Source organism: Abrus precatorius, unplaced genomic scaffold (assembly GCF_003935025.1).
Source record: "Abrus precatorius isolate BTA unplaced genomic scaffold, Abrus_2018 Scaffold9, whole genome shotgun sequence".
Lineage (NCBI taxonomy): Eukaryota > Viridiplantae > Streptophyta > Magnoliopsida > Fabales > Fabaceae > Abrus > Abrus precatorius.
Genome location: NW_020874439.1, coordinates 27,989,336 through 28,005,687, shown reverse-complemented (window position 1 = coordinate 28,005,687; position 16,352 = coordinate 27,989,336). Strand labels below are relative to the sequence as shown.

Sequence of the window (16,352 nt, the reverse complement as noted above, 5' to 3'; positions counted from 1 at the left end):
AGAAGCTATGTTTAAGAAGAAAATATGCAGAGCAACATACTTTGAGAGTATTCACACTTTTTAGGTAACTCAAAATTCTCTTCTTATTACGAACTGTATATTTTGTTTATCCCAGATTTTTTCTTAAATATCTTTATATAGTATTAAATTTAGTTTTTTTTTCAAATGATAAAAACCCTTAAATGCCTTGCATGCAAACATTGATTACTTGTTAAGCTTGGAGAGGTTTGAAATAAACAGAGTACATTGTTTTGGTTTGTAAAATTTGTGTGAAAAATCCTATTTTGTATGATATGGACTGGATGTAGTTGAGAATGAATATGATTTAAAATGTAAGCTTAGCTTCTAACTTATCCTTTCTTATTTGGATTATTTTACTAATTTATTTTAAAAAAACTTGTTTTGATAAACAAATAATTCAAAAATTTTGGATATTCAAAAACCATTTGATATATTTGGTTCTCTTCGATAAATTCTTCTTACCTTTGAATTTACACAATTTGCCTTTGCAAATTTTTTTTAATGTTCTTTCTCTAGATCTAACATATAATTAATCCCTCCTTTTTAGTATGTTCTTTCAAAAATCAGGAGTTACTTGACAAAAAATTATTTTCTTTAGGAACATTGACTACAACTAAGGAAGAACCTCACTTCAAAGTTGACTTGAACATAGATTTATCAAAACTCAATTTGGGTTGACTTAGCACGCCAAAAAAATTAAAATAATTTGAGACACAAAATAAAAACTTGAGTCATGTCAATCTTCATTTTACTTTTAAATAGATAAGGTTACTCCATTTTCAACAATAGAAAAAGGTTAAATAAAAGTATAAAGTCTAAATCCTATATTTTAATGGGCTTAATTGAATTGATCCCTTTTAATATATTCAGTTAAAAATAGTTGATAATAGATTATATTTTACTTTAAATCGACCGCTTCTATATTTCACGCTTAAAGCTTTGTCTAGATCTTGACATAAGTCTTTTTTTAAACCAAAAAAAAAAAACTTACCTTAAACCTAAACTTTTCAATAAGTCAGGAAGCACGTAATTTTAAGAAATTATAAAAATAAATCAACATAATAATAAAAAATTAATCAAAATTTAAATGACTTGAAACTTTTATTTTTTTAACTAAACAATGTCAACTGAGTATTTAAGTATCTATGCTGCACCTATTTATATTAATTTTTATATTTAATGGCCTAAACCTGGAAACATGCAAATAATACATTTAGTGAATAATTTTCTTAAGTGTTGTAAGTATTTTTTGAGTACCCGTCCGTTTATCATCCTTACGAATTCAACATTTCAACTGCATCCAAACAGTTGAATATACATACTAACAAATTATGTATTATATTAATACTTAATATCTTAATAGTATATATATTAATATTTTTACCAACAAAATTATTAATTTGTTTTTGTAATATATCATATTAAAATAATTTTTAAAGTCTATATTAACGATTTATATTTTATTAAGAGGAGTGTTAAAGTCTATCATATATTTTTTAACACATTTTTTATCATTTTAAATTTATTAAAAATTATAAGAGTATGAAAGATAATGATCAAATTAAAAGGGAAATTTACATAATTTATAATAAATGTTAACCAATAGCCAAGAATGTTGAACAAAAATATACTAAGAAATATTATCTTAACAATGAGAGTAACATTAGAGTGAGGGGATTTTTTCTTAAGTCTTAGTGCATATGCCAACCTGCTCTTGTTATTGTTTTCCTTTTCCTTTTAGGGATTGCTTGTGCTTTTGAATACACAATTAATTTGAACTTTTTTTAAAATGTTTTATTAATCTCAACTTTTAGGGTTGAATTTAAGTATCTATAAATAAATAAATTTTATTAAAAAAATACATAGTTATTGTATTGAAGTTATAAAAATATAATAAATAATTTTTTTCTAATAAAATTTTACTATTATTAGTTATTAATTCTTAGTTTTTAGGATTGAAGTTAACAAAACTATTTTTTTAAAAATAAAGTTAATTATTTTTTCTTCCACTAAAGTAAGTAACCACTCTTGTTATTCACTTCTTATAAATATATATATATATATGATTTTTTTACATTAATATAAATTTAAAAACTGTTACATTCAATCTAAGTTTTTTATTTAACTTACATTTAATGAGTTATAATTTATTACTTCACACTGTTAGTTATAAATTAAATGAAAAACTCAAATTAAGTATAAAATTTTTTAAACTTGTACTAAAAAAATCTTTCTCCATATATATATATATATATATATATATATATATAAAACTTTTTCTATATTTTATTTTTCTTGTAAATATAAAAAATATGCCTACCCTACTCATTTAACCCAAACACCTTGTAAAATAAGGGGTTATAGTCCGGCTCATTTTAACATGTAATTAAGAGTTAAAGAATCTAAACTAAACTAATTTAATCAGTTTTAACTGATTTGGATTTAAATTTTCCTTCAATTCAACTAACTCAACCTGATTAAAGCTCTAATTTTTTAATCGTTAGAGGTGACAAGAATTGATTTTATAGGAACAAGAAAAAAAAAAAATCAGCCATTAAACGTGCCTAGTAAATTATGTGAGATACTTGTCAATTTAAAAAAAAAAAAATCCATTGTGTTAGTTTAAGATTAAAACGGATATGCTCTGAATCCTTAAAGTTAGTGGTGTTAAGACGTAGAGATGATTGCCACTTGCTACAGAAAAGAGATGACATTAATAAGAGCAATATTTAACGTTTAATATTAGTATTTTGGTTTAAGAATGAGCCATAGTTGGCAACTTTAATGTTGATACTCATATTCAATAAGAATTTAAATAAGACTAATATTCATTATATGTATTAAACGGGTTATATTCTTCTATGGATTTTTTTTTTTTTATAAATAGATTACTAAAATGAAAACATTATTTTACTACTAAAATTAGTTATAAAAAATTAAACAAAAAAATCATTAATTATAAATATAACATTTAACTTAATTCATAAATCCAGTCAAGATTAATTTAATAAATAAAAGCTTACTTCATCTGATTTTTATATTTTATAGATTAATATGTAGGTACATTTAAAAAAGAAATTTTGATTTGGTAAATTTTAAAATAATTATTTATCCATTTTATGGTAAATGTGTAGAATAATTAAAAATTTTGTAAAGAATAAGAGTATGATAAGAAAAAATTAATAAATAATATTTCAATTTATAAAATAACAGATAAAAAATTTAAATGGTGACAAATAAAAAAAATTAATTTTAAAATTTACTGGAATCTCAACACCTCTTTGACCTATACTCCGAATAATTATAGATTCAGGATCTAATTGACAATTAGGCGTATAATTAGAAATCCACTAACAGTTGCCGTTAATTGCACATCCACATATAATTAGGCGTAAATTTAGATAATTCTCAACAAATCAGTAATAAATTAAATTCACAACAAATCATTGTGAACTTAATTTTAATTTATTAATTTTATCAATATTACTTATTTATTTTCTATTTACCAGTCATTTAAATTTATTTCACACAGTTTTAAAAAATCACTAATTTTAGTTTGGAAAAAAATTATTATCTAATTTTCATTTTATCCTTCCTTTCTCTGATTAATTTTTTTTATTTATCAATCTTATTCATTAACTATCGTGGAAATGTAATTTTATTAAGTTTTAAACTTTGCAATAACTAATTTATTCATCTTATGATAGATATAAAAAATAATTAATAATTTTATAAACATTAAAGGTATAATAGAAAAGTAATTAATTTTTTTAAAATTTATAAAATAAAAAATAAAAAATAAAAAAGAAATAATGACATAAAAACAAACAAATGGAGTAGTTATTAAGATTAAGTTTAAGTATATAAAAATAATAAATTTTGTTAAAAATATATATCTATTACATTAAAATATAAAAGTGTAACAAACATTTCTTTAATAAAATTTACTATTGTTGGTTATTTAAATTCAATCTTAAAAACTGGAATTAATATTTTAAATTTATCATCAATTTTTTTTTCTGTTTTCATTTAATCATAACTTCTCCTAATGTTAAAAGAATCTTACTTCTCAATTAAATTTTAATAATATGTAAGAATACACAATTTTATGTTAATAGAAAATGAAATTCTTTTATAAAATTCCTCTTTATACTTTGTATGACAAGGACCTCCACTGACGAAGTTCTCCACCTTGTTTCTCTCACTGATTGGGTGTAAATTGGAAGGGTAATTTTCTCATGTCACCTAGCAACTATATATATATATATATTTAATCATCTTTCGCTTTTATAAGTTAGGTCCCTTTATCAACTAAAATTAAAAATATTATTATTATATGTACAAATAAAAGAAGTTGAAACTTTGAGGGCAAACGCAGAATAATATATAACCAATAAAAACAAGAAAGCAAACAAACCAATTCATTTAAAAAACGTATAGTTGCGGAAAGCTAGTGTGCAATCAATGCTCGTCACCTTGTGTAATATTTTTATATACATATTTTTAAAAAAGCACAAAAATCTGCTTTGTTCTTATCCCAACTCAATTTATTTTACTTATTTTTTATTTATTTTTTGTGACTTGACTGAAACAATTTGATGGAGTATGTATGACTTTCTAAATCGTTTTTCAATAAATTAATTTTATTTCCAGTTTTTGTCTTTCTTAGAGTTTCGCATATAAGAATAAGAATAAAAGGAATAATTAATCCTTGCTTTCGATAACAGGTAAGAGATAGTTCAGATGTCAATATTTATATTTTTAAGCGTTATTAAACTATATTTCCTCACAAGTTTTATATAATTGGTAAATATTTCTATTCTAATTATTTTTATTGCTTGTCAAGTAAGAAAATTTTAATGCCCAAAAAAAAGAGGAAATTGTATTATTTTAAAAAATATAATAAAATATATTTAAACACCAGATTTAATTTTAATATACTGTTAATGAAAAGAGAAGTTATATTATTAATTAATTAAAATATAAAATAAATATTATTTTAAAGTTAGTTATTGCTGAAATGATAATTTACTGTTAGATAATTGTACGAGACAAGTTTACATTATCATAAATTGACATATCAGAAAAAAAATTTATTTTTATAATATATTGTAATTGATTCACAACATAAAAGTCTTTATACTAACAATACATTAAAATTAAATTTAATTCCTAAACATTATTACTCATGACTTTAAAAATTCATGAAAAAAATATAAATATCTCTATAAATCACCTATTTAATTATCTATGAGCGCTTAAAATGTAAACTTTATTTAAAATTAAATGTAATGTATTTTATTTCTTAAAAAATTTAAAATAATATATTTTAAGAATATATGAAAAATATTATAATTGATTCTAATTTAACTATAGAATTATTAATCAATGGTTAAATGGACATTAATAATATAAAACATGCAAATAACACATTCTTTTAAAAATATTATTAATCATTAATTAATATTTATTACAATTTATGTGAGTCATACACTCTCTCACTTCTAATTTATAATCAGCTTGAATGCATGATGAAATAAAGAGAAAAAAAATAAGTAAGCAAAAAAAAAAAAGAGAAAAAAATGAAAAAAAATAAAAAATACAGTAGAAATAAGTAAAAAATATTTAATATATATATATGCATATATATATATATATAAATAAAATTAACGTAAATTTTTTAATATTTTATAGTTTTTATTTTATGTTATTTTAATATTTAAAAAATAAGAAAAAATTCCCAATCCTAGTTATTTCTTCTTCTTCTCTTAACATTGTTTTTCTTTCTTTTTTATTCACTATCGGGAAGATTTTTTTTTGTATGGGATAAAAAAAAATTCCCTGCTTCCATACCTATCTCTATTCAAATCCAATAAAATATTATAAAAAATTTTAATATTCCGTCCGTCTTATATAGATGCCGTTTAAGAAAATGTTTGATTAATTTTACTAATAAATATAGTAAAACAAATTGATTTAACTAAATAAGTTATTATAGTAGTTAGCTAGTAAAAATCATTCCTGCTAAATAAGGTATAACAAAAGAAAATAAATTTCTTCAATATTATAAAGTGAAATTTTTTTTAAAAAGTAAAAAGTTTTTAAATGACATCTAACATGAAACACAAAAAATAATTAATATAATAATAAAATTTAACTTTAATAACAAAATATAGAATGTTTAATTAAATTTTCATAAGGAATAATAAAAAGGATAAAGAGAATATTATAATATTGTAGAAGATAAGAAATCATATACAATATATTTTTATAAAAAATTATAAATTTTTAATATAATTAAACACATTAATACTACTAAATACTAATGTTAGAATGTTTAAAATTAAATACAAATATTTTTAAACTGCTAGATAAATTAAAAAAACTGAAAAAATTGCCCTTTATTAACTCAAATTTTATCATAAATAAAGATATAATATAAAAAAATTCATTAAAAAGTTGTGTTTAAGAATTCAAAATACTAAGTTTTTATTAAGAATAAAATATTTATTATACTAAAAAAAAATGTAATGAATGTTTCATTTATTAATAAAATATTATGATTATTGGTGAATTTTTTAAAACATTCAACGTGTGTTATTAAATTAAAAATTTTAAATATATTCATTAAAATATATTATAGACTATATTTAAGTTCGATAACTTTATAATAAACATTACAATTACTAATAATAAACATTTTATTATATTAATTATTATTAATAAATGCTTTATTATATTAATTATTATAAAAAATATAATATAGAAGAAAATCATTTGATGTGATAAAAAACAATTTCTAAAATATTATTGTTTAAAAATATTTTAAAATATGATATTGTTTAACATAAATTTGAAAAGTTGCTTAAACTAAACTTTAAAAGTTAAAATTAATATTTTTTAATTAAAAATTTTAAAAATAATTTTTATTTATTTTAAACAAAAGTGATAACTAATAATATATTAATAATTATTTTTATAAATAAAATTAAAGATGTTATTAAAGTAGTAGTATAAATATTTTTTGTACTATTATTTAGTCAAAGTGATAATTTTGGATTTTTTTATATAATATTTTAAAAATATATATATGACAATATGAAAATTTTTAAAAAAATTATAAAAATATCGTAACTTAAAAATCGTCATTTGTATTTTTGTTAGTACAGATTCAGAGATAAAGAAATTAAACAATAAAAAATTTAAAAATATAAAAAAATTCCATTTTTTAAAATTTATTTTTTATTGGTGATTTAAAAATATTAAATTAAAAAAAGAAGCAAATGCCATTTTTTGAAAAAAATTAAAAACTAAAAATAATAAAATATTTCAAAATACTAAAAAACACCATTAACATTTTTACAAAAAATTGTACCAAAATTATCACCAGACAATTTTGAAAACTTTTTATATATTTTTGCAATTTTTTAAAATTTAAAAATTTGGCATTTAAATATTTTCTCGTGAGCCCCGATAGATTGACCAAAGTAATTTAAGTTAATTTCTAATACCTGACACGGTGACACCAACGCATTTGATAACGTAGATTATTAAAAATTTATTAATATATTTTCATTACATTTTAAATACGATTTCAGCATATTATTTAATAAAATTATCATTTATTAGTTTATTAACCATAATAAAAAAATATGAGCGAATATACTTAAACTATTACACATGAATTTGATGCTTAAAAAATTCAAATCTTTGCTTTCTAATCTCCAAGATTCAAACCGGCATGATTCCACTATACGCTTAAAATAACAATTTTATTGGGAAAAGATAATTAACACTATTAAAGAGGAGGGGGCACTCAATTTTATACTCCACCATGTGCAACCACTAACACCCTTCAGCACATGATGTCCTCCTCTTCAAGGACCATTTCCTCTATGCATTTAGATTCAGATTAATTACTATATAACTTTTTTCTAAAAAGGAAAAAAATACGCAAAATTAGGAGAATATATTTATGTCACATCAAATCAATAAATATTATTAACTTTGTATTTTGTTATTTAAAATATTTAATTAGACAGAAAATATGTTGTAGTTTTATTTGAAATTTGATCCGTTAGCGGTACAAGTTATGAGAACAATAACTATTACAAGCACGTAATTTTATATTTAATTTCTGGACTTATTCGTATAAAAAAAAAATTTACTATTAAGAGACGTTTTATTTTATCTCTCGCTTATCAAGTAAGGGAATATTCCAGAAAAAATATTATTTTTCATTGAAAAGTCACAGTAACAGCAAGTTGTGATGTATTTGCATCAATTGTTAAAAGTATTATAAAAGAATAATTACAAATGTTCTTTTAACATTTTCTTACACATTAAATATAGGGAGTATGGAGTTTTCTAAAAATATGAAATATATTTTTATTCAATATTAATTTTATAGAATATTAACAGAAGTAAATAATAAAAAAGAAGAGGATAAATAACAAAATTAATTGGAAAAAGTGGTTGAATAATGTCAACAGTTAGGCAGGGAAGACATTTGAAAGTGGAAAAGCAGCAGTTTGTGATAGGAGATACTGGAACTTGGAAGAAGCACTGTACTGTATAGTTACTTGTTCTTTGGTCCATCATGTTTTTGTATATATCTCTCTCAAATTTACTTTCCATTGTAAGTGGAGGGAGAATTTATGAATGCCTTGCTTTACAATTTATTCCAGTGATACATAAAGCTTTGTTTAAGCGTGAAAAAAGCAAAAGTGCGGGTCACAGTTCCTTTTCCATTTTTTTCCCGTTTTGTTATTTTAGTAATAGTAAATATTTATTCTAAAATAGTAGCTTGTACTTTTTTTATTACATTCTTTTAGGTTGTGCACTTATGTGTGTGTTTAAGTAGGTATATAGTATTTATAAACTCATGTTTGTATAATTTATTTTGTTTGATATTGAATTTCAAGTGAAATATTTATATTTTAAGATTTTGTAATTCAGAAAAAATTATAATAAATTTTACAATTTTGTTAACTTCAATTCAATTCTTAGAAATGAATTCAAATATATATAAAAAATGTAATTCAAAATATATTTTTTAAAAATAAAAGCTTACCACTTTTAGTTATTTAATTTCAACTTTATAAGATCGAAGTTGACAATTTTTTCAAAAATTTTAACATGAAATTCTCAATTTCATACGAAAGCAATATATTTTGTTACTTTTGATTAATTTTTCTTTTAGAAGTAAATTTAATTATCAATATGAACATGTGATGATACTTATTACTTACATTTGATGCCATAACCCTAATCCTCTGTTAGGCTATTATGATATTGTCATATATGCCTTGAGAGACTGCCTACCATGCCTTTCTTTCCTTTCCAGGATTGTTTCTTTGTTTCTTGGTAACCTATTTTACTTTTTTCATTCACCTAATAAAATCATATGGTAACATGTGTGGTGATTCTTTTCTCTCACTTTTTTTTTCTTTAGCCCATATTCACACATTATACATTTTAAAATGGGTAAAGAAAAAGAAAGCCCCTCCCAACAACTTTAATACTATTTTATATGTTTCTCCACCAGATTCCAACCAAAACCAAATAATTATTTCCCTTAAAATATCATTTCTTTCATTAAATATTAATTCACCAAAATAATTTTTAATACCCTCAATTCAGTATATCTCCTTTTCCTTCCGTTTATTTTTTTAATCTCGATTTGGACAGTCTTAGGAAAGTTAGGAACCCAATTACCTGAACAACAAAAACAAGGATTCATTTTATCTGGCCATTTTCATTTCCTTTGGAAACTCAAAAAAAATCAAATTTCACTCTTTGTTTCTGCACAATATTTTTCCCATCTATTTTCTCAAAACTCGGATATTATTTTCTCCCAGAAAAATTTAGATCATAATTTTATTTTTGTTTCATTCAATCCCACTAATTTTTTTAATTACGAAATTTATGCTAATGGTGCAAAGTTGAAGATTTTCTATATCTTGTTTCATGCTCTGCTTCCCAAGCTTTTAATTAGATTTTCTGGTTAAAATTTTCATCTTTTTCCAAAAAAATATTTCCCAGCATAGCAGTGAAGGTTCTGGGTGATTGAGTTTGAAGAAGAAAAATGAGATATTGATGTGCGGTTTCACTTTATGTTATGTGTGACTACTTCACAAGTGTTTGAACATGGAAACCAGTGGCGGTGTTAGCGGCGGCGTTACAGTGGTCGGATCGGATGCTCCGTCGGACTACCATGTAGCTCCGAGGACCGACAATCCGGCTCCGACCGGTGGATCCACCACGCAGATTCCGGCGACGGCGGGGAGTGCTCCGCCGCCGTCACACCCGCCACACGCGGCGGCGATGGAGGCGTCTCCGGCGACTATGCCGGCGAAGAAGAAGAGGGGTCGGCCGAGAAAGTATGCACCAGACGGGTCGGTGACCATGGCGCTGTCTGCAAAGCCAATATCTTCTTCGGCCCCGTTGCCGCCGGTGATCGATTTCTCGGCGGAGAAGCGCGGAAAAGTAAAGCCAAATAGCTCGCTGAGCAAAGCCAAGTTTGAGTTGGAGAATTTAGGTAACAAAAAGGAGAAAAAGAAAATCTATTTCTTTTATTTATGATAATATGAGTTTTTGTTTTAAAAGATTATTATGAGTGTTAAGTGCTACTGTGTTGTGTTGTGGCATGCGTTGTTAGTGTTGGAAATTGGGGTAAGTTTTTGGCTTATCGGGAAGTGAATTCAGATGTGGGGCCTGTGATTGATTGGATGAGCATAGTTAGGCTAATTGTTGTCCTGAAAAGTGAGTTAGCTTTGTGGGTCGGTATGGGACGGTGGAATCTCGTTATGCCTGTCGTTTTGGCAGTTCAAAGTTCAAACCTTGATCGTGGGAACCCAACCCAAATCTTTATATGTACTTTGTTAGGTACTAACTGCTACAAATCTGCAACTGATGTTGAACACACTTGGACTTAAAAACACAAGTCTTCATCACACCCTAATAGGAGGGAAAAAAATATAAATGTTCCCTTTTTTTTTGTTTTTGTTTGTGTAGTTATATTTGGTTCTTTGTGTGTGTGTGGTATTCTCGGTGTTGCTTTCTTGGAATTGGTTAGAGTGATGGAAGGACTTTAAATATTATTGTGCACTGTGTGTCTGTCAAGGGGTCCGAAGTCCAAGTTGACATCAGGTCCTCTTTTTGGTCTTCTCGCTCACATCAACTCTATTTAGTACTTTGTAGATATCATAAGTGATGTGTATTACGTGGTCCTTCCTTCTTATACTGCTCACTGGATAACGAGGCTGATATGGATTGTTAGGGTACTCATATCTGCAAGTTAATATTATCTTTGATTTAAATGGGAAACTGATTGTTTGATCGCAAAGTGTAAACATATTAATTGGGAATTTTACTTTTCAGTTCAATATGTTAAAAAAATATGAAGTATAAATTGCAATAGTGTAGGATTCATAAAGTTATTTCTTGTGTATAAGGTGATAATATGATATTTATGATGTATTGGATGCATAATCAATATCTGAAGACTTTGAATAAACTGGTTTTCTTAGAGCATTAATACTAATATTAACAGTAATTTATTATTCCCTTTTGCCTCATTCTTTAAGTTAATTTTTTTGTTCAATTTGAATTTGATTTTCTGCATGTTTTTTTAAATTCTGATAAGCTTCTATTTTTGCCAAGGGTTGAAGCAAATTTCCCTAACTTGCTTTTACTTATTTACACAACATAAGTTTTAAATTTCTATGAAATATCTTGGTTCATAGTTGACATTGGAATGTATAGCTTCTGTACACAAGAAATTTCTTGAATTATTCTGGAAAAGGGGAATTTTCAGCATATTTTTTTGAAATTAAATTAAATGATATTGTCTGTCTGGCACGAAGGTTAACAGAAATAAATTTGATGTTCCATTCAATTTACAATTCTTAAGTTGAATTTTAAAGTAGTTATTTGCAAATAATGGATATAGCAATTAGTTCTTGACGTGGACCATAAAGATATTCCATCAATCTAGGACAAAATTATAATGTTGTTTCAACTTTTTTAGATGCATGATAACTGTGGTATAAATATTCTCATTCTTTATTTGGCCTATATTACGAATGCCTTGTAATAGAAACTGAGACTCTTTCTCATTTCACATTTGATTATTAATTTTTGAAAATTTTACCCTTTTTAGGAGAATGGGTTGCATGCTCAGTTGGTGCTAATTTTACACCTCATATCATCACTGTTAATTCTGGGGAGGTAAGTGTCAAAAATATCTATTGCTTTATTTTGTTTTTATATATCATTTCTATGATCTATATTCTATGATATATCGTATCCTTTATTTTCCATGCTTTTTGTCTTTGGATAATTCCATTGTATTACTCTTAGTTACTGCTGCTACTTACTCTAGGTCAACCTGTTGTTTCAACTCTCACTGAAAACAATCATCTCATCTATTACTTGTTTTTATCCTTTCCCCATTCGAATGTTTCACTCTGTGGCCAGTTTTCCAATTTTTTCTTTGATGAGTGATATATGTATATATGAAAGATGAGTGATTAATTATCAAAAGAATGACAATGATAGAGAGCTTACTTAACAACTTGTTGATTTCTTGGAATGACTACATTCATTTTCTTTTTTATGGTGATAACTGGGAAAGACGATGATTGACAACTATTTTCTTTTGGTTATCTTAGGATGTTACTATGAAGGTAATATCATTTTCTCAACAAGGGCCTCGAGCTATATGCATTCTTTCAGCTAATGGTGTCATATCAAGTGTCACACTTCGTCAGCCTGATTCTTCTGGGGGCACATTGACATATGAGGTGAAACACTTGTGCAATTTGATAGTATCATTTTATTCAAATGAACAAAATATCAAATTTATTTGTAGTTATTTGATTGTATCTTTTATATATGAAAATTATATGCCAGCCACACAGTTATCATCTCAATTATTGAATTTGCTTTTAACTTAAAAAAAAAATCTTAATCTAACTATTTTATTACTGGTAAACTACCTCCATGTTGTTTCTCCTACTATCACAATGATTTTAATTTTAGTTGTTTAGTTAATATTGATGTTTCATTGTTGATGATATGAAGTGTAACTCTTAAAAGGATGGATCTGGATGCTTACTGATAATGTTGTTTCCCTCCTTTGTATTATGTGTTATGTTCTTTTCTGGCTTTTTATTTTTCATTTTTGCATAAAAAGATTAAAGACAATTTTTTAATCTATGTTCGAACTGAACCTAGACATTTATTACTCCCAAGTTATGTTTTGTGATATAAGTTAAAGTGTGTTGTTTATAATTTTTTTTTAAGTGATATCTGATTCATAGGTAAATTGCACAATGCTTCTTGGCAGTTCTTTTGGTGTGCCATTGTTCGAAATTCTTGGATCTATTGATGTTTTATATCAAACAGAAAGTTAACTGTTTGAAAATTCGATGTTTTTAAAATTTCTTAGCAATTATGTTCTCTCTGGAATTTTTTTTACTACCTGTTAAAGAATAGTTCTTATGGAATGATGTACAATCTAGTGGAAGCCTTAGTTTCAATAAAAATTAATATTGAGAAATGCTTAGCAGCCTGCCAGATCTGCCTGAATTCCTAAATTGACTAGTTGGGTTGTTTCTTGAGTCTTGACGACTCAATGATGTGGGCTTCGGTGCTTAACAAATGAGCCATGTATCTCACTGGTGCTTATTTGTGTAGAAAAATTTGATATGAGCTGGAATAAAATGAATATTTTCTTAGCCTATCATGAATCATATGGTGTGAGAAGAGAATTTTCATATAATTCCATAATGTTTTGAATGGTTCTACACAGTTAAAGAGTGCTATAACTCCTGCCTTTCGTAACATTTTTTTGCATATCATTTCTATCATATCCTTTATTTTCCATGCTTTTTGTCTTTGGTCAACCTATTGGTTCTTTTCATTCTGCATTCAAGTTTGAAGTTAGTATTCCTTTGGCCTCCTAAAACTACTGTTGCCAATTACAAGAGGAAATCTCTTCTTTCTTGCTGCTGTTTCTACAGGGTCGATTTGAAATTCTGTCTTTATCTGGCTCATTCATGCCGAATGAAAGCGGAGGAACACGTAGCAGATCAGGTGGCATGAGTGTTTCTTTAGCAAGTCCTGATGGACGTGTTGTAGGTGGAGGAGTAGCTGGTCTGTTAGTGGCTGCAAGTCCTGTGCAGGTTTCAATTCATAAATTTATTTCCTTTTTCGTTTTCTAACCAGTGAAGTATGCTTAGACCTAAATAAGACGGTTTAGTTTCTAGTAACATGCATTAGATAATAATTTAGTCTTCTAACCTTTTTTTTATTTTATTTTGGTCTTTTATCTTCATTTAGATTCAATTTGGTCCTATTTGTCAGATGTGATGGTAATAGGCCACAACAATTGCAAAAAGTCCGTATCTTCAGGCAGCCAAAATCCAGTACAATTGGTAGATAGAACCAAATTGAAACCAAACTAAGAGACAAAGGATCAACATGGGAAAAAAAAATTACAAAACCAAATCGAAATGAAAAATAAAGTTACAGAACAAAATTAAATTACTAATTCTGTATTCCATGACAAGTTTATATGATTCTAATCATTCTGTTTTCCAAACGATTGATATGTATCAGGTAGTGGTAGGAAGTTTTCTGGCAGGAAACCAACACGAGCAGAAGCCAAGAAAACAGAAACATGAGGTAATATCCACTGCAACACCAACTGCAGTTGTTCCCATCACTACTCTTGATCCAATACCTATTCTATCGTCAGCTTCATCCATCCGCGGAGAAAATTGGTCTGCTATGCCGGCGGATGCCAAGAATAAGCCGGCCGACATTAACGTGTCCCTTCCTGGAGGGTAATTTATAGGCCTTGAACTTGATCCATCTGAATTTATATTTGCTGCTGACAACATTGTAATAGGATTCCTAGTTGTTGGCGTGCTTTCCCTTGTTTGTTGTGTCTGTAAGCTTGTTGACTGTGTATCGGGACCATCATGTTTTCAGAGGTTTACCAGGTTCCTTCTCTTGTAGAATTTGAGGTAGCTCATTAGCTTTGCTTTTAATGCTGATGTTGTGTCGTGAAGAATATTTTGATGTCATAGTTATTCCTGAATATCCATCTTCCTTTTGAGTGATAGATTGTGTCCCATGTTATTTCTTGTTATTATGACAATATTCCTACTTTCAGAATAATCGTTTCTTTTGTACATTGTGTGTGTTCTTAATTGATTCAACTTATTTTAAAGAAATAATTGCTTATTTTTATTAGCTCCATAAGACAACTTTTAAAGAATGAGTGATTATACCATCAAACACGGGAATCTATCTAGTAGAGGATTATTTCAACTTAACTTGTAGAATCAAATTTGAGTCTTAGCAAATATAACTATACTAAATATTCAACGGTTCTGTCAGTGAAAGATATTTTTGGTTAAGATGAAAAAAAGAAGAAGGAAAGAATAAGTGATTATTTCATTAAAAATAATTGTATCTACACATGAATTTATCACTGTAAAATATTCTTAAACAGTCAAGAACTTAGTGATTTTCCTGTTAACTATTGATGTCTTACAAATATAGAAACTATGAAGTAAAATAAAAGGCGATGTTTTGTTCTAGAATATGCATTTCGTCTCACTTTCAATCGGAGGACGTTTTAATCCTTATTATAAATATAATGTATGCATCTAAAAAACTTCTTAGACATCGTAGGTTTTATCCTATGATTTAGCTCTCTTCCGAGAATCTAGGGGTGTTTTGTCGTCAATGGCCATATTCTTCGTGAAGGTTTGTCTTATGTAGAGATAGATGTGCCGTGAAGTTGGGTTTGGCATTTCAAGTTGCTTGGGATTATTTTAATTTCGTCAACGGCCATAATCTCCGGGCATGTAACATCAATATGTTGTCTTATATATATAGATGTTCCTTAAACCTTGGTTTAATATCTAAAGCCTCGGGTTGGTTTGAACTTTGAAATACTTTTATTTTATGGTTAATATAAAATTTTAAAAGAGGAAGCTGTTTGAGAGTGATATGTTAAGCCAACTCCATGCCTTGGATTAGTTTAATCTTGCAAAGAGTAAAAAGATTTATACAGAATCTATGAGACACTGGGCCTCTCCCACTAGCTAGTTCGTATTGATACTGTATATCTATGCAATTGGAGGTATTTAACTATTTATAAAGAATTATATTCTCAAAACCATTATGATTGAGCAACCAGTGACTGAGAAATTACCTCCCTCATGATTGGTTTGATTAATTTTTTGAGTTATGCAGACTAGTGACCTGATCGAGTCTTAATCAAACAAATTAGTTTGATTCAATTTTTTAAA

General features: G+C 26.3%; 1 protein-coding gene across 1 annotated transcript; it reads left to right on the top strand.

The window, feature by feature from the left end:
* The first annotated feature begins 10,170 nt into the window (after window positions 1-10,170).
* Window positions 10,171-15,021, top strand: LOC113850521 (AT-hook motif nuclear-localized protein 1-like). Its single transcript, XM_027481084.1, has 5 exons — window positions 10,171-10,561; window positions 12,185-12,252; window positions 12,696-12,827; window positions 14,049-14,210; window positions 14,647-15,021. Exons 1-5 carry the CDS (start codon window positions 10,171-10,173, stop codon window positions 14,875-14,877), a joined length of 984 nt encoding a protein of 327 aa, XP_027336885.1. The 3' UTR covers window positions 14,878-15,021.
* Window positions 15,022-16,352: the final 1,331 nt, after the last annotated feature.

Coding starts and splice junctions, on each gene's coding strand:
- LOC113850521 (XM_027481084.1), top strand. CDS start 10,171: ATGGAAACCAGTGGCGGTGTTAGCGGCGGCGTTACAGTGGTCGGATCG. Junction 10,562..12,184: donor GTTTGAGTTGGAGAATTTAG/GTAACAAAAAGG, acceptor TACCCTTTTTAG/GAGAATGGGTTGCATGCTCA. Junction 12,253..12,695: donor TCACTGTTAATTCTGGGGAG/GTAAGTGTCAAA, acceptor TGGTTATCTTAG/GATGTTACTATGAAGGTAAT.